Source organism: Condylura cristata, unplaced genomic scaffold (assembly GCF_000260355.1).
Source record: "Condylura cristata isolate star-nosed mole 26May11 unplaced genomic scaffold, ConCri1.0 scaffold00004, whole genome shotgun sequence".
NCBI lineage: Eukaryota > Metazoa > Chordata > Mammalia > Eulipotyphla > Talpidae > Condylura > Condylura cristata.
Window position 1 is genome coordinate 15,075,085 of NW_004567105.1, and position 20,343 is coordinate 15,095,427.

At 36.6% G+C, this 20,343-nt stretch overlaps 1 protein-coding gene across 2 annotated transcripts in view; it reads left to right on the top strand.

The window, feature by feature from the left end:
• The window catches only part of NTN4 (netrin 4), a 100,898-nt gene that overhangs the window by 47,234 nt on the left and 33,321 nt on the right, over positions 1 to 20,343 (top strand). For both annotated transcript variants that reach the window (XM_004675796.1, XM_012720697.1), the window contains exons 4-5: positions 15,424 to 15,550; positions 17,484 to 17,672. In XM_004675796.1, coding sequence (XP_004675853.1) covers positions 15,424 to 15,550; positions 17,484 to 17,672 — 316 coding nt within the window. The remainder of the gene's footprint in view (positions 1 to 15,423; positions 15,551 to 17,483; positions 17,673 to 20,343) is intronic.

A 20,343-nucleotide genomic window follows, 5' to 3' on the forward strand; every position in this document is an offset into this window, starting at 1 on the left:
GATAGTCAGTCATATCTTACTTTGCAAATTTTCTTATTCCTTTTCAAGTATAGCTTTTTTGGGTCCATTCTGGCTGCTTGGGAGCCTGGGAGTTAGCTGTGACTCTGGAAGGCCCCACTTTCACTGTTAATGTAATAGAGTTGGGAAGCTATATGGACAGAGAAAAGCTGAGGTTACAGAGAGATATTGGACTTCAGATTTACAATCCCAGTTCTCATATCTCCATGGTATTTCGTTTGTGTCTTGCCAGTTTTGTAAGAGCTGGAACTGTACTTCAATTTATGCTGAAACAATTACATTCAGTAGAAGATAAACTAATTTAAGCCCTCTCACGAGGAGAATTTTTAGTGGTTAGGCACATTATTAAAACACAAACCACACACACACCCCCCACAACAATTAAACCCACAACCGTGTGTGTGTGTGTGCGTGTGCGCGTGTATAGTCATTCTACAAGTCAAAGAGTGAGGAAAGAAAGGCCTGTTAATCTTGTCATTCAAAACCTTCATACAATCCTTGCTCTGTATTTTAGCAATGTAAATATTTTAGTAGAATAATAGTTCCTGTCAGGAGATTTAGGAGAACTATACTATTTGTAAGCTTATAATAAGATATTCTTCAGTCATGTGGAATTTTGGTATCTTTTTAGCTCTTCTCTATAATAACAACAGTTATGACATTCACAAGACTAACGCTGACCAAGTATCCTTTGCCTTTTATTTTGCATCGGTAAGGGCATCACTACCAGGCATGTAACTTAGCTGACTGGTTCTGTCAGCTCTCAGAATTCATGAAGGCAATGGTTTCACTGTTTCCCAGATAAGGCTCTGGTAGGCTTAATTGAAGAGAAGGGGGATCAAGGTATTTCTTCATGTTGAAAAGAAGCTAAAGATAATATTGTAGCCTATCTATCTTTTAATTCTTATTTGTAATTTAATTCAATTCTCATATGTAATAGAAAGGGAACTTAACACTGTAGGATTACCCAGGAGTAGGAATGATGAAGACATTTATGCTGCAGACTTTGCCTCCAAATATCACTCACATGCAAAACAAGAAATCAACAGTCTGTCCTGTCAAGCAGGTTAATAGCAGCCTTAATCAAAACTCCAATCATTCCTCAGGACTCCCAGAGTCCCCTATTTATCTTTTGACTAAAATACTTAGTTTTCTGTATTGTAATTATTTGTTTACATCTCCAACTTTCCCTACCTGCAAAACTATCTGCTTTTTTTTTTTTAAAGATTTATTTATTTATTCATACAGAACTGGGGTACAGGCCAGAGATGCGGAGGGTGAGAGGATTCACCAGAGACAGAGTGGGAAGCAGAACAGGCTGACTGACGAAGTACACTGCTGAGGGGAGCAGCGGGCGGGTCAGGAGAGGTCTGCCACGCCATGTGGTCACCTCCGGGGCAGGCGGGGATCGAACTCATGCGGAAGTGGCTTTAGTTTCTCAGTGCAGTGCTTTAACCCGCTGCGCCACCAGGGAGGGCCCACTATCTGCTTTTTTTAATGGCAAGTTCTGGGGCATTTACCATGCCTAACATACAATAGGCTTACAAATCCTGGGTATGAATGAATTAGTCAACAGGATTTTAAAAATAAGAGATTCAATTCATATATAAATGTTAAAAATATTAATACAAAGGACTATTCTTGATTATGTCACAGATCTACATGTATTTTTTCCTTGAATCTTCGAACTAATACATGGGACTAGTATTGTTATCTGATTTTATACATAGAAAGCTACGTCTTGTTATTAGGAACCTCCTCAAGATTGAAAGCAGGAATTAGGAACCCCAGGTACCTAATTCCAAAATGTATTTTCTCTGTCACATTTTTCTGCCTGATGCTATAAAAAGAAACTGAGAACTCTTCAGTAAAGTTTGAATAGATTCAGGTGCTTATTGTTTTCACGTGGTTATTATTGTGGTCTTATTAAAGCAAAAATATAAAGACTATTAATATGTTTTAATATTATCTAAAGAAAACAACATTATCTCAAATAAGCTTTGTAAATAAATGTAGCCTTACAAGTAGGAGTATCAGACAGATAGATTGATTCCATTGATAAATTTTTTTCAGAGAATAACTAAATTATACAATATTTCTTTACAATGACTGGACTTGTGAAAAGTAAGGTGAGGAAGAAACACATAGAAAAATCATTTCTGATGTTGTCATTATTTTTCTTAAAATAATTTTTAAGATTTTGATAACATAAAAATTTTAAACATTTTTAATATGCTCTTGGTTAAATAGAGAAGATGTAATAGAAATCCATCCATAATTCATCTATTTAATTTAAAAATATAACCCCAACCTTAATTTACTTCTTTTATAATCAATATTCTTTTAAAACCCTAATTTACTTGTTTTATCATTAACACTAAAAAAAAAAAAACTTTAAAATGTTTTTGTCTAGATATTGCTAACTGAGCCATGACTGATGTATTATTTTCTCAAATGATTAGAAGAATCAGTTATACTTCCCTAATAAAAAGATTCATTTCATTGTATGGATGTACCACATTTGCTTATCCATCCACCAGCTGATAGACATTGGGTAGTAGCTACTTTGGGTCTGTATAAATAATGCTGCTGTGAACATTCATGTCATAGGCTTTGGGTAGACATATATTTTCACTTCAACTGGGGTTATATTGAGGAGGAGAATTTCTGGGTCAGAAGTAAATTATGTTAAGCTTTTTGAGGAACTGCCAGACTATTTTTTCACAGCAGCCATTACCATTTTACACCCCCACCAGCAATATACTTCTTCTAATCGTTTGAAAAAGATTCCTTCTTAACATATGGCTACATATATTGAGAAGGATATCTGCTCTCCCAGGTTCTATTTAATATTGTACTGGAAACAGAAGGAAAAAAGACAAATATCAGATGGTGTCACTTCTAGGTGGAAACAGAAACAAAACAAAGGGTTAGATAACTCCCAAGCCAATAATAAGCCTTTACTGTAGAACTGAGGCTCCCAGAAGGGGAGAGAGAGAGAGAGAGGGAGGGAGGGATCAATGTGGGGAGGGTGCACCATGGACTAGGTAAAGGACTATGGATCTTGGTGGTGGGTGTGGGGTGGTGACATATACCTGAAGAGTATGATCAGGTACCATGTTGTGAACCAGTGCACTGGAAGGTCTAGCCAGGACAATTATGGGGAAAAAGAAATAAAAGGCAGCCAGATTGGAAGAAAGAAGTAAAACTATTTGTATTCACAGATGACGTGATCTTAATATATAGAAAACCCTTAAAAATACACATATGCATGTGCACACATACATACAATTAGAACTAATAGGATCAGCAAAGTGGTAGGATACAAAATCAATATACAACAACCAGCTATATTTCTAAACACCAGCAATGAACAATCCAAAAATGAAATTAAGACATTAGAATCCTCGTATATTGCTGGTGGGGGTGTAAAATGGTAATGCCTGCTGTGAAAAAATAGTCTGGCAGTTCCTCAAAAAGCTTAACATAATTTACTTCTGACCCAGAAATTCTCCTCCTCAATATAACCCCAGTTGAAGTGAAAATATATGTCTACCCAAAGCCTATGACATGAATGTTCACAGCAGCATTATTTATACAGGCCCAAAGTAGCTACTACCCAATGTCTATCAGCTGGTGGATGGATAAGCAAATGTGGTACATCCATACAATGAAATATTCTCCAGCCATAAAAAGGAATAAGTACTGATACATGCTACAATATGAATAAACCCTGTACTCAATGTAAGAAACCAGATACAAAAGGCCACATACTGTATTCTTTCTATGAGAAGTATGCAGAACAGGCAAATCCACAAAGGTAAAGTAGATTAGTGGTTGCAAAGAGTAGAAAAGTTCAGAATGGAAAGGAAAGCAACTGCTTTTTGTGGGACAACGAAAATGCTCTAAAATTAGATGGGTGATGCTCATGCAATTTTGTAAATATACTAAAAACCATGGAGTTATATGCTAAAAATTAAAGTGAGAATTTTATTTTTTGTGAATATAATTCCAATAAGAACCAACAATAAACCCCTCCAAAAAATGGCTGGTTATAAGGAATTTTACAAAATGAATATATTTCTTTTCAAGCCCCCCCTCATTAAGCTGACTGTTTCTAAATACATAGCTTTAGATGGATGGGTATTGAAGAAAAACAATGCTTTCAATGGCTGTGGCTGTAGTTCCTGGCCATATAAAAATGATCACAGTTTTCTTAATGACTCCACATCCTGATAAAGTCACAAGCCTAAGTTTTTAATAAATTAGTATTTTTACCTTGATGTGTCATAAGAACATACTCAATAATGAAACTGTGTTTTATAAAACTCACCTAGAAACAAGAAATTTTCTGAAATGGGAAGCATCTGAATGAATTAATTCAACAACAAAAGACTCTGGAAGAAAACATGCCCTAGCAACTGGCTTCTTGTACTACAACCAGGGGCTCATTTATCTTAAACAAGTCAACTTTTGTCACACCCTCCGCATTATATAGAAAACTGAGTGACAGTCAAACAGAGCTGTCAAGAAAGAAGGAAAACAGTGGGAAATGCGAATTAGAATAAATTAAAAAAAAAAAACCTTGTAAGAGAATGCAAAATAGTCTGTGACAAGGAATTTCCCTTTAAAACAACTAGAAGCTACGTGAACACATTGAACAAGTGAATGTCAGTGGGGTGAAAAGTACTTAATAATCCCTCACAGCATTTCTAATAGAATTTACCTGGCTCCCAACTAATTATAAAAACCCTTCTAAATCCTAAAAGACATTGAACAAAACACCACAAAACCTGCCTTCATTCTCATGTCAAATGCTGCTTAACAGACAAATTGCTTACAGAATGAGTTCTGCTGGGTTTTGCCTACATTCAGTTTCCCAGGTTCTTGCCCCATAGTTTTGTTAATAGTTTTAGCAGCCTATTAAAAGATACACATCATTAATTCCACATTTGCTACTTCTTTCTAAAATTATTTAAATTAAATAGGTACAAAGAAATGAAAATAGATATAACCCCTTGCTCCCTCAGAGATTTTATCGTAAGTTATTTTAGGTATTTGTGGGAAGAAAAAAAAATCCTCTTGATGACATCACTGTTTTAAGATAGAGCCTCAAGTATTTTAGGAACTCTCTTGGGAGTTCTGTTCCCTGTCCTGCCACTGATTTGCATTGTGACCTTGGAAAACTTTAAGTATAAAAAGTAATTTAAAAAATGCAATGGTGAAAATCAAATCTGGTCTGCCGATGGACAAGAGCGGCAGCAAGGATCTAATGATAGTCAATAGACTTGTTTTATATCTTGCAACTGAAGAAATGATGACTTAATAGAAGAGAGGGGCTAACTGGGTATTACAAAGTAAGGAAGTCTTAGGTACACTGAAATAAACATCTTTAAATCAGAGTTTGTTATTCTACTGCATTGCATACATGAAAATATGCACTGATAGCACAAGGTGTTAAGTCTCAGCACTAAGAAGCTATCAGCAGCCAGTGTGGCAGAGGTTCAATCCCTGACCAGGGAGGTGACCCATGTGGTGCAGCAGACCTCTCATGACCCTCCCACTGCTCCCCTCTGCAGTGTATTTCAATATATCTGCCTGTTCTGCTCCCCACTCTGTCTCTGGTGAACCCTCGCAACCCTCCTCCCCACATCTCTGGCCTATACCCCAGTACTTGTATACATAAATAAATAAAATCTTTTTAAAAAAGAAAAGAAATATGAATCAAATAATGCATATAACTTAACTCTATCCACTCAGAAGCTTTAACCAAATAAATTTATCTGTTGTACAGATGTCATTTTCTAAAATCCTATAGTCAAAAATTATTCTTAAAATTCACGGAGAGGAAGAACAAATAAACAGTTCTAAGCAATGAAGTAATGATAGGGGAAAATCTAATAGTATGATCTCATCTAAATGTAACTTTCATAAACCTCCTAGGAATTACAATTTTTAGTAAAATGTTACTTGTACTTTTAAAGCAGAACTTATTTCAGCCCCCAGGGAAAAGTGTCTGATGATACAGAAAAGAGGAAGCTACTTGACTTAATCTTGTAAAAATATAAGACATTCAAAACCCATTTACTGCATAGAACATGTCATAGTCCTATTTTTGGAAGTATGTCCTTCAGTAATCTTCATAAGAGAACTTGAGGTACCATGTGAAGGATAAGAGGAGGCAATGTTAAAGTGCAGTCATTATTCCTCACACATATATAAAATGAGTATTTCACTTTTATATAACTCATTGATTAGCAAGGGATCAATAAGGCATTATAATTTGTTCAAAGGAAAATTCAAAGAACCACACATATTTAGGCAAATAAAGAATACAGAAATGTGTTTTAAGGTATATGTGAATCAGGACAATATTAAAGACAATGATCAGTTGTATTTTACCAGGCAAACTAGTTTCCCTTTCTCTGAACTAGAATTATTTGCATTATTACTTATTTTTTACAACTTATGAGTTGTACAACATTCAATAATAATAAAAAGCAGATATGACTCAGAAAGCTAGCCTAGATAGAACACTCAGTCATTTGGGGAAGAGAGGAGAGGGCATTTCTTTCACAATTTTACTTCATAGAAAAATATACTGTTGACTAGGACAATATGCAAAGAAAGGATATTCTGTTGGTTGTCTCCCAAAAGATGAATCTTTTAAGCACATGGTCACATATAAAAGCAGTCCCTATCTCTGGACTCCCGAAAAGAAAAAGATTTTATTTGTTTTAGGAAATCATTATTCTAATGGTTAAAAGAGAATCCAATTACTCAAGAACAATTACAAAAAAACATTCTGTTGAGCCATTATTACATTTTAGAACAGTGGGGATGTTTGTAAATACTTCACATGACTCTTTAAGTGAGATAATTTTATTAGCAGTATTTTAAAGCTCAAAGATGGTTTTGTGATTTACATGAAAGGCCCATGTAATGTTTTTTCTGCTCTGGAGCAGTTTTTTTCCTTTCTTTTTGCAAATGGGTGGGTCTGGAGAGTTTGATTTTACTTTTTTGGGTTTGATTTTGACCAATTATCCAATCTTCACAAAAGGATCCAAGATGTATATTGAAAGATAAATCACAAAACTTGGTTTTAGATATTAGTTCTAGTAATATTAAAAAATAAAATGCTGCTGAATCATATATTTTAAAAACCTTAAAATTAATGCTTAGGAGTTGGAGTACATAGATTTGGTAGCATTTGAAAATGTCCAGTTATCACTGCAGCTCCTGATTTTTTATTATAAATAGCATGTATGATGGTACAGACAAGCTGCCATTTAGATACATAGGTCAAGGCTTTGGGGTATACAAAATTTTGAACAAGTCAGTCTGAATCTAAAAAATGTACCTATATCATTAGGTACATGCATTGTCGTCACTTACCATTCTTCACAACTTAATTAAAGCTGACTGTAAAAGCCATCATATTACACGATCTTATTATATCAGATCATAGGTAAGAAGGAAAAACAACATAAAGGAAGTGCTATCCACAAACAGTAAATCTTTCATTCGAGTTTATTTACATTCCTATTATCATCTTCATTTCTAAGTGTATTCTCTCTGGAGTTTCTGAAAGTAGGGTTTGCTAATACTTGCAGTGGCCCAGAAATGCCTCTAGGAGGCATCAGAATTTTCAATGCAGTGATAAGTTTTACATTGAACCAATGAGAACCTAAAAGTTTTCTCTACCCTCACATGCCCTGAAATTATTCATGCCAGGAGTGGTAAAAGCAGTGATGGTGGAGGAAAACAATATCTTATATTCACTATCCCCAAAGCTGCTAAACTGCTACCAGAGGAATAGAAATGATAATACTCGTTAAGTACAGAATACTCTTTCTTGAAGAGCTCATCAAGATAAATTGGTTTGGAACACACCAGTTTTATTTAAGCAACACCCTGAAAAGACTTGACCAACATGTATCCCTTTAAAGTCCCAATCTGGCCCTCTCTGGTGGCGCAGAGGGTTAATGCACAGTACTAAGAAGCTAAAGCCACTTCAGCATGAGTTCAATCCCTGTCCCTGTAGGTGACCACATGGCATGGCAGACCTCTCCTGGCCGGCCCACTGCTCCCCTCAGCAGTGTGCTTTGTTGATCTGATGTTCTGCTCCCCGCTCTGTCTCTGGTGAAGCCTCTCACCACTCCTGTACCTCTGGCCTGTACCCCAGTTCTATATGCATAAATAAATAATCAAATCTTTTTTAAAAAATAAAATCCTGATCCTCAGAATTTTACAGACGTGGTTTAGGGGTTAAGATGGTGACTCTGGAGTGAGACCTACTAGAATTCAAATCGCGTCACCATTTTGTGACCTTTAAATACTCTAGAGTCTATTGAAACTTTAGACTTCAGTTTCTTCATTTGTGAAATGGCAATAATATTTGTACCTAACTCATAGGGTTCTTGTATAAATCCAATGAGTTCAGATTTATACAGTGTCTAGAACAACACCTGGAATATAGTGAAAGCTAGTCAATATTGACTGCAACTATTATTATTATTACTATTTATCTTTATCATCATCATCATCATTATCATTGTTACTCCAATTTCCCCCATGACTAACCATACTCCTTGGACTTGTTATAGAGCCACCTCACAGGGCAACCACAGAGGATCACATGAGAGGAAACAAGATGTTTCCAGCATGCCTTGCCCAGGTGTGGACCTTATAGAAGTTCTCTGGACAAAGATGAATGTCTTTCAGTCCTACTCTACCCAAAATACTGATATGAGACATTTGAATCATACCATTCCCATGCCAATTATATAACTAGCACCCTAACTTCTTGACAAGTCTTTAAAGTAGAACCAGGTTCAATAACTAATGTCTTTATACTCCATTAAATATTAACTGAATAAAAAAACAATTTGTTGAAATACTATTATATACCAGTCACTGGAGATGCAAAAAAATTTAAAGCCACTGTTTCTTCCCTTTAATTATTTCCAATCTAGTGAAGAGACAGGTAACACAGTTACTATACAATGTACTTAATTCACTTTTCTTCAGAAGTTTGCATTAACTGCACCGATGCTTTTTCCCTATCAGCCACAGAAGAGTTTTGTTTATTTGCTTGTTTTTAAGATTTATTTATTTGCATACAGAACTAGGGTACAGGCCAGAGGCGCAGGAGTGGCGAGAGGCTTCACCAGAGACAGAGTGGGGAGCAGAACAGGCCAACCGAGAAAGTACACTGCTGAGGGGAGCAGCGGGTGGGTCAGGAGAGGTCTGCCACGCCATGTGGGTCACCTCCAGGGCAGGCAGGGATCGAACTCATATGGAAGTGGCTTTAGCTTCTCAGTGCTGCACTTCAACCCACTGCGCCACCAGGGAGGGCCCCCACAGAAGAGTTTTTGGTAAAATAATGAAGTTTGTCTTTGGCTCTTTCCCCACTTCAGCCTTTCCCTTTATCAGGGACTCTCTTCCTCTTCTAGGCAACTCTGAATCCAGTTCTAGGACTGAGTCCATCTCATAGAATTGATTATATGTTTGTTGCTAACAGCTTAAGGATTTGCCCCTTCTGAGAATGCATTTTGCTAGGGAACTTTCAAACTTAAAATACCATTCAGGAAGTATAGGAATGAATCATTGTAGTGAAAAGAATTTCAAGCCACCAACTAACTGGGAAGAGAGAAGTCTCTAAGTCCTGACTGGTTTCATTCCTTAATTATAACTGTTTCTGTTCTATACCTGTATTTTATTCTCCAACCTTCCTTACAAGACCTGTTCTCTCAAGTGTTCAAGTGCAGACCAAAGAATAGATAGTAGACTTTTCAAATGCCTGCTTTCTTGCTGTATGTATCACAGGGCAAGGATTCAGATACTTGGTCTTTAACCTATTTCCTCCCATCTGACAGTATGTTTCAAGTTCCCTTTTCTTGGACCAAACTCAATTATGGTGCTTCATATTCACCATAGATCTCCAACTTCTTCTGTTAACTTAAAGCATGCAGACCTTTAATGGGGGAGAAGGAACATTGTATGCATTAATGAAAAGACATGTTTTCCTCACAATGCTTTCCATTCAAAGGTTTGTGCTGCGGCATTGTTTTGTGTGTTTTTGTCCGGTATAAGACAAGCAGGTCCTAACAGGCTAGCCCGTTATTATGATTTATCTCTTTTCATGCACAAGAAGTTCATTCTTTTAGAAGTTAATCCTTTTCTCTAAAAGGACCATACTATCTCTTTAGAAATTAATCAGTTTTTGCCTTCACATTTTGTTTTAAATTGCTGCACACCATTGTTCCACTCTCTAAATCATTTGTCACAGCTAAATGGAGGCCGGTGAATTGCTGCAGCTGCCTTTAAGTGAGCATTTTTCTTTGGTTCACAGAATAGGCACTGTTTGTATCCTCTTTTCACAAACATCTTTTCAATTTCCAATGACAGTATGAAAGAATATTCATTTTCCATTGGAATTCAAAGTTGAATGGTAAAGAATGAAAATATAAGCATGTATATGTAAACAATAATGGCACAATAGCATAAGGAAATTACTTAATTTAAGAAATTTAAGGATTTCTGAATACTTAACTGTAAAATCTTTTTTTTCTACACTAAAACTCATTATAATTTTTAGTAGGATGTGAACAACAGTTGTTCCTTTTTTTTTTTTTTTAAAGATTTATTATGCATATAGAACTGGGATACAGGCTAGAGGTGCAGGAATGATGAGACGACTCACCAGAGACAGAGTGGGGAGCAAACTGATGAAGTTCACTGCTGAGAGGTCTGCCACACCAAGTGGATCACCTCCCAATTGGGGATCAAGCCCGTGGTGAAGCAGCTGCTGCTAGCTTGCATCGCTGCACCCCAACCCGTTGAGCCACCAGGGAGGGCCCACAGTTGTTCTTTTTTTTTCTTGGGGAGCAAATTTTTATCAAACATTCCTTAAGGCATCCATTTATTGTGAGTCCTACAAAGCATTACCAGATTTTTTTGGTAATCACATGATGAATGTCTGTGGTGAGCATCTTGAGATGAAGTATTTGGTACTCAAGAGCTAGAACAGTTTCTGAATGGTTTATGTATGTAAAGTCTATGATTTCTTAGTCACAAGCAGTGAGAAAATGTCATACAGAATGAGAAAACAGTAGGGAAAATAGAAATTATGTGAGCTTAGGTATAGTCAATATCAACAAATGCAAGTCTATCTTCCGAGAATACCTATTAATCTCTCTTTTTTTTTTTAAAGATTTATTTATTTATTCATACAGAGCTGGGGTACAGGCCAGAGATGTGGAGGGTGAGAGGATTCACCAGAGACAGAGCGGGGAGCAGAACAGGCAGATCGATGAAGTACACTGCTGAGGGGAGCAGCAGGCCAGTCAGGAGAGGTCTGCCGCGCCATGTGGTCACCTCCGGGGCAGGCGGGATCGAACTCATGCGGAGGTGGCTTTAGTTTCTTAGTGCTGCGCTTTAACCCGCTGCGCCACCAGGGAGGGCCTTAATCTCTTTTTTTTTTTAAGATTTATTTATTTGTGCATACAGAACTGGGGTACAGGCCAGAGGTGCAGGGCGGTGAGAGGATTCACCAGAGCCAGAGCAGGGAGCAGAACAGGCCAACTAACAAAGTACACTGCTGAGGGGAGCAGCGGACAGGTCAGGAGAGGTCTGCCATGCTATGTGGGTCACCTCCTGGGCGGGGATCGAACTCGTTGCTGAAGTGGCTCCAGCCTCTTAGTGCTGTGATTTAACCCGCTGTGCCACCAGGGAGAGACCTATCTATTAATCTTACTTGCCTTTTTTGCTTATGCCACATCAGGTAGCGCTTACAAAAAGAAGCGATATTCTACTAGCTCTCCCTTGTTTGCTTTCAGAAGAGCTGGAAGTGTTCTGCACTGGTGAGAAGGCAGCAGTCCCAGTCATATGATAGTGTACTCTTCTCTGATAGCTCATAAAAGATTTTAGGCAGCTGCTTGCACCAAGCAATGTTCACAATATAGAGACAAAGGACGCAGAGTTACAGAACCTTAAGACTTAGTAGGACTGTCAAAGCCAATCTTCCATCGCAAGTTTAAATATTTGACATCTTGATAAGTGATTATCCAATCCATTCGTCTGACACTGCCATTGATCAGCTTCTCATAGCCTCACACCATGGCCAGTTTCCTCAACCTCATGGTTACTGACCACTGAGACACCTTCTGCCCCCAAATTACAAATTTAAAAAGTAGTGTTTGTGGTTAGGACCAATAATGAATTTAAGAGACATTGATTTCCTCATGTTGCCCCACCTAGATTTGTATGTCTATGACAACTATGAAGAAATGGAATTTTCTTATCCATATCTATTTGACATTAATGTATAAAGGTTGCCTCCAAGCTATTATTATGTTAATAATTATAATATGTTAATAATGAGCATCCTGTTCCAATAATACTTTATATTACTGGTTCAGAGTTTGTATATCATCCCCTCCCTGTAAAATAAATACACTACAAATCTCTTGCAAGTAGGATAACATTAGTAATGGTACATGCTAGTAGATAGAGGTAGGAACATTTGAGACATCAACAAAATAAAGTCACTTCTATAGTAAAGTGGTTTATAAAACTCGTAGAATATCCAAAATGCTAAGGATAGATTTTGGGTAATTAAGAGTTGTAGATTTATTATAAAAATAGATTTCTCACTTTCTCAGACAGCTAGACTCCATTCTTCTTCAACTAAGCCTTGATTACATAGTCCCATTTTCCTCTATATCTAGTTCATGTTTGTGTACTAAACAAGAGCTATGTTTAACTTGTTATTAAAGTTCCTTTTTCTGTTTTTTTTTTTTCAATGAAGACCTAGTTTTACTTGCACATTTTTCACGAGCATCAAATAGTGGGTGATCTTTCAAGCTTGAACAGTAACAGTTGTATCGCTGAGGAAGGATTTCTTGTTTCAAATGGTCTAGGTAATGATTTACAGTTCTTTTCGGTCATTTTCAAAATGAGAGCCCCTTGAATTTTTCTGTAGGCAGAAAAATTTGCTGGGCTGGCATCTTTCAGACCCTGGGAGGTTCATCCCAATCCTTGGCATGTGGAAACAGAGGATGGTCTGAAATCCTCATTCCAGAGGGTATTGACCTATCCACTTTATCTTGTGATACATGTGAATGTTTGATGAGGTTTCCCTAAATGTCTGTGGCATCCTCAGGTCTGCAATTTGTGGGCCATGACTAACCTATGAGTTGGGTGCAATTATGCATCATCCTTGAGCATTTCAAAACCAAACCTAATAAGCTGACCTGTAGTGGTAACTCCTCTAAAGAGAACTAACAACACGTTGCAGTATAGGTCTTTACCTCTTTACCTTGTACTCAATGAATGGATATTTAAAAGTAGAAAGGATACAAAAAGATAATAAGAATTAACAATGTTTTCTAATTCTGAATGTCATATAAATGTACATGTGTATACTAGCTGTTGGAAAGCAAAAGCAAATATGGAAAAGAAATATTAAAGGGGGAAAAGAACATAATAGAAAAGTGTGGTGAAGAAAACTATTTTTAAAGAGAGGAAAAGGAAGTGTATTTCATATACCTTCCAATCATTTCCTCACTGAAAATCTTCAATGAATCCTCAGTGTACCTATAGTATAAATGTAGCATCTTAAGCTGATGTTTGAATATGCACTATGATCTGAAAAGCACCTACCTCTCCAACACTACCCTCTGGTTTATTCATTGACTATTCCCACATATTCCTTTGGGTTTCTTATCCTCTTGTCTTAGCTCCTTAAGGGAAATCCTAAGCATTCTTCAAGACAGTCTCAGGGACTGCACTTAGCAGCCTTTTGTCCTATCACACTATCATATTTACCTTAGATATCTTAACATTTTCTCATTTGCCCCCCATTAGATAATTCCATATAACCCCCTTAACACTGAGATGAACTAGAGGTGATTTTGTCTAAGAATTCTGACTCTAATTCTATCAAATTATATCTATGATATATATGGTTTTTTGCAACATGTTTTGTTTTGTGGGCTGCAGAATTTAGACAATGACAAACTAACCATTTTGCTACCAGTTTCTGTCAGTGACATAAGTATTCAGTTTTTTCCAAAGACTCCATTTTGTTTGAGATTGGCAATAAGCAAACAAAGACTCATCCAGTTTTTATGAGTGCCTTTAAGGAATCTTATCATACAGAAGTTATACGATAAGGTTATATTTTTTTGTGATGATAAGGAATGTTAAACTTGAAAGATCTAATAAAAGCAAGAGGATTTCTACAAGAAAAATCAGTTATCTCAGAGTTAAGATGAAAGACTAACTCTTATTGAGCAGTGGAGGTGGATCGCCTGTGGATTTCCAAATTTAAATCCAAATTTGTTTTCAGAAGGTATCTGAATGTATGAATGAAGATGTTAAGTAAACTCTTACAACTCCATGAGGCTGCACATATAAACAGCTCCTACCAGAAATAAAATCGGAGAAAAGCCCGAAAAATCAGTAACCATAAAACAACAATTGACTATTTTAAGACCAAAACCAAAAATTGAATTCTATAAAGAAAACCAGCAATTTGCAACATCATTACATTCTAAAGGGTCAGTCTATTCTCTTAAAAATCTGTACCTTTACTAGCCTCCAAAAACTAAAAGGACAGTTAGAAATAATTTTTAGTAAGTACAAGAACCTTACATTATCATACAAAGAGTTGAAACTTAGCAAGATGGACACCAAAACCATTATGTATGAAATTTTCCAGGAAAAATATTTTTTCAAATGTACTCCATCTTAAAAATGCACATATTTGACTGTTCACTTTTCATTGGCTAATCAATTTGCTTCTAGCAAATACATTCCAAATAAAGATGCACATAAATAACTATCAGGATATTCACTATAAAATAAAATATGCAAAAACAGATAAAAGCCAAAATAACCCAAAATATGAGTTTCAGTAGATAAATTGCATACATTCTACAGGTCCATGGCAAGTGTATGTGTTGTATGAGAATATTTATTTAGTGAAATGGAAATAGTTTCAGTATAATGTCACATGAAAAATTTTTAAATAACTATTTTTAACGTATTGGAAATGTGTGCTTCCATGTTAAAATGATGTCATATTGTGATGGAGTTTCAGATTTCTGAATTTTCCATAGTGAAGATATATATTAATTTTATGTAAAGAATTCAAATATTTCCATAACTAAATATTAAATACCTACCCACATATTCTACAACCAAGAAAACATATTGCTTAATCCTTCAAGTTTATTGTAAGAAAAATCCAAGAAAGAATCTCCCATCTTGACAGTTAACTTCTTTAGCAAAATCAGTAAATGAGTGTCCTGATGTGAAAGCCACTCTTGGAGATGAGATTGTAGGAAGAATGTTCTTCACTGACTTCACTGATCTCATAACTTTTGTTTTTGTTTGTAGGTCCATGGGAAGTGTATGTGTAAGCACAACACAGCAGGCACCCACTGCCAACACTGTGCACCATTATACAACGACCGCCCTTGGGAGGCAGCTGATGGCAAAACAGGATCTCCTAACGAATGCAGAAGTAAGTACCAAACCCACAATTCTCAAAGCCTTCTTTGTAAAATAAACTTATCTGTGGACTCCTTGTTATCTCTGAAATCAAAATAGAAAATGGTGGGTGACAGACACTGTAACCTACACAAACATAGCCGGTATCACTGCCCACTGTGGCTTCAAATCCTGGAAACCACTACTGCTTGCAAAGTTGCCAGTATGACTGTTCAGCCAGGAATCTTTTGCCCTTTTGCTTGGACACTCTGGAGGACCTACACGCCCTCTTTGAGAATTTGACATAACAAAAAACATGGCTAGACATTAGCGCAATGGAGGATTATGGTGGGCAATTACCTTCACAGCTGAATTATTGAACTATAATCATGAAAATAGCTATGTTGAATTTAGCTTTTAGAACAACTCTATAAAGCAGATGGTGTTAGTCTCAGTTTAGAAACTCTGGAAACTGAGGCTTAGTAAGATTAAGTAACTTGATTGTTCACAAATGATAGAGTCTGGACTTGATAACTCAGAAATAAATACCTTTTCCCATAATACCTGAGTGCCTCCCTTTTCACTTGTGATAATCTGAAATGACAAATCAGATTTGAAAGTAAGCCAGTTAGTCAAGCATAAGACTGCTCTACTAAGGTTAACTCTTGGTAGGAGATCTGGAGATTAATTCAAAAGGATGAAACTTTTTTCTTTGCAATACAACATGTTCCCAGAATATACAGTGTCTACACACACAAACCCAAATTTTACAAGGATTGAAAGGCAAATGCTGTGGGTAAAGTTGTGAGAATTATTTTCCCATACATGATTTGGAACAGCAACTGATTTATTTCAGTTTCTAGGAAATGTAAAGGATTTCCTCTAAACATAAATCTTAAATTATCTTATAATATGCTTCTGGAAGGTAATGAATCTATTCAAAATATCATAACACACCCCGGAAACAATGGAAAAACAATAATACAGACATTTTCAAATACAATCAACCTCCACAAAAATCTGAATTCTTATTCTAAATCACTCATCAAGAGAATCTAAAGAATTTTTCCTAAATTCCTCGAGTGCCATTCTGGCCCTTTCCACAAAACCAACTGCATATCTAAATACATATAGGACACAGATACATATAGGACACTTGACATACTGATTGATAACCTTTGAAAAATTGCTACCTACAGAACACTGCAGGCCTTTCCTATAAGAAAACTGAGGCTTCTATAGAAGTCTATGTGAACTTACCAAAATGCCACAATAGCTAAGGAAAAGTACTTCATAAATGGTATATCAATCTATCTGCCCATTTATTAGCTCCTGTCCACCAAAGGGTTCCTTTCAAGATCATTATTGAAAGTAAATTCAGGCTTGCACTTGCAAAATAGTCATTTTCAGTACTATCTGAAGTGTCAATCTAGAGCTTCTAAACAAGATCTGGGTTTCAGTGATAACACTTAGTCTTGGCAAGTAGCAGGAATGGAAATGTGACGTACTACCATTAAAGAGGTAAAAAGAAAAAAAAAAAAAACAGGTGGTCACTCAGCCTTTACAAAATGTCAGCCTCAGTTACTAAGATAACTGGAGTATCTCTGCCTAAGTAGAAAAGTCTATAATTTGTTGATTGAATGCAAATAAGACTTAATTATTTTAATTAAAAATTGTAAAGAAACAGTAAAGAGAGGGAGGGTGGGTAGGAAGGATGGTGGAAGAGAGACTATTGAAAACAAGAGAAAGTGGTAGATGATGAGACTTGAGTTCTCACTGTATACCTTTTTACATTATTTTGATTCTCGTACTATAAAAAGTACACTAAAAAATAGCATTTTAAAGATCCTCAAACAATGTGTCCTATTTTTAACCACTTGAGTCTTTGAAAAACTGTCACTTTTAAGCTGTCACTTTATTTTTTAATTGTTTGTTATCCTTTGTTGTTGTTGTGTTTTTTTTTCCAGCCTGCAAGTGCAATGGGCATGCAGACACCTGTCACTTTGACATTAATGTGTGGGAAGCATCAGGGAATCGCAGTGGTGGCGTCTGTAACAACTGTCAGCATAACACAGAAGGTCAGCATTGCCAACGATGTAAACCAGGCTTCTACCGGGACCTCCGGAGACCCTTCTCTGCTCCAGACGCTTGCAAAAGTAAGTGCTTTCTAGAGGAAAGAGTGATTTCTACAAAAGTAGTCGATTTTCCCATCCTTTATTGTTTACCTGAGAGTTCATGAAATTCTGAGACAGTACACTCCCATATACTAATTAACTTCTTCATTGATAAATGGCAAGAATTTTCAACCTATTAGATGTAAATTGTGTAATATTTATAAAAGTAATCTGCTTTCTCACCCTCAAAGAAATAAAATTGTTTCCTATGGCATTACACTTTGGAAAACAAGCTGAATAATATAAAAAGATGATGAAGGGGGGATATAGCTGTGACCATCTCAAGACTAAATATATGAGTAGAACTTAGACCACACATGGACCCAAGTCGATGAAATAAAGAATAGTTGCCTTTGGCCACTCTAGTTGTCATCTGCATGGTGACTTATACAACTGAGAAACCACAAGGTCGTTTTCATAAGGATTGTCCTTTGTGACACTGTTCTAACATAGCCCTTGTCTAAACTAACATAGAGCATAATAATTCATATAAAGAATAAAAATTTCCTGCTCTTCCCTCATATATTAAACTCTTACAGAATTTGTTCTTTTGTGTGTGTGTGTGTTGTTGTTGTTGTTGTTGGCTCAAATCTGAAACGTTTATTTGGGAAATAAAGAGTAGACTTTTCAAAGACCTGTCCAGTTCATGTGACATGGTCTAAAACATGTGACTGTGAAGGGGCTTGGGGAACTAGGTAAATGTCCAATGTGAGCAATCAGCTCATCTATCTACGTGAGTAGTCATATGTCTATCAACCCGGAAATTACTAGACGACAGAATCCAAGACCGTTAATGCAGATTGGTGCTCCTGCCCTTCCTTTGTGCATCAAGGACTCCATGTTCTAGCTCAAAATCAGTGACAGGAAGGGAGCAAAACAATGGGAAACAATCACTTTTAAAATCTTTGCTTTTTTTTAATTTAAAAGAAAAACTATTGCTCTTGAAGAATGCAGTTTTAACATCAGGCAGGAATAGCAAAATTGGTAGACTCACTGGTTAGCAGATTTCTCCCTTAAGCTGTGGAAGGCATTGCTCACTTTCAACACTGAAACTAACTCTGGATTTGCCTCATAATATTTCTCTTTTTTTAGATGTATTTAGTTATGCATACAAGAGTTGGGATATAGGCCATAGATGTAGGGTGGGGGGAGGGAGGTGAGAGCATTCACCAGAAACAAAGTGTGGAGCAGAAAGGAAGGTCTACTGAAAAACACAGCTGAGGAGCAGCGGCAAGACAGGAGAGGTCTGCTGTGCCATGTGGGTCAGCAACCTGGCCGGGGATTGAACGCCTGCTATAGTGGCTACTGATAGCTTCATAGTGCTGTGTCTTAACCCTTTGCACCCACCAGGGAGTCCCCTTATTTTAACCATTTCTACCGGTGAGGATGTGGTACACATGTATACATGTATCTATTTAACTATATCCTGTACAAAATGGCATCAGGACTGAGTATGCTCTAGATCAAAGCAATTTTAAAGCAGACCTTTTATTCCACCTCTATCCTTGTGTGCTCCTTCTTAAGGATTTTTTAACACCATGTACACAAAAATTTTGCACAACTCTGATTTTTGACTTAAGATATGAAGTTTAATAGAAATTAATTTAACATGGGTAGTTATTCCAAGCAGAGAGAACAACTAGTACCAAAAAGGAGAAGATCGAAGAAAAATATAACCTGGAAACTGAGAAACTTTTCATATGGTCACAGAGGCAAAAAAAAAAAAAGGAGGGGTGAGGGCAATAAAGAAATATGGAGACCAGTAAGATGTGTGGCTATCTGGCACCTTGGACATCCTTGCCACTAACATGGAGTAGATAAACTATCCACAGGTAGTTGATAATCAGTCAATAAGCATCCGTTAGTGTAATTGCCTACCAAATTTGCATACTTTGGGCAATAACCACTGTCAGTAGATCAAAGGCACCAAAGCATGGCAATGACAACTCTATCAAGACTGTATTAGCACATTCTAAAAATACCTGAAAGCTGAAATGATAAATATAACATAGTTGTCTGGTTTAGTGGTTCAACCCCTTAAGTTATCATAGGATTCACTAGCATTTGGGCTACTGAAAGATTTGAAGCTAGCAATCTCTACAAGTAAGTCATATTGCTAATCAGACCTAATTAATAAATATTTACATAATACTTAATGTGCCAAGTAGGGGGGTTATAAAAATAACTGCTACTAATTTAATCCTTTTAATGGAACTTGTAGGAGGTGGATGAATTACAGGAATAATCTGTGTAGCTTCCTTTCTCCTTCTTCAGAGAGTCTCTAGACCCAGTGGGTAAATGGCTAAGGAAGGCCTATCTCCATTCACTTTCTAACTATTCTAGCACATATTCTGAGCAGAGATGACTTGTTCACTCCCTAATAGGGTTTCCTTATTGGCACCTTTCTTTCTAGAATACTCTGGTTTTTCTCTTCCCTTTCCTGAACTCAGGACAGGCCCATACTTGGTAATACGTGTGTTCTTTCTCCCTAGCTATACTCCATAATATGTTGCTTACTGTGCAATGAAAATGTCCAACATGTTTGCATTTTCATTACTTTTTAGTAATATTTTCATATCATTAACTCCCTTCCTAGCAGGCGTGCCCTCTGTCAAATCTAGAATTATTAACTCTGATAAAATTTATGGCAAAA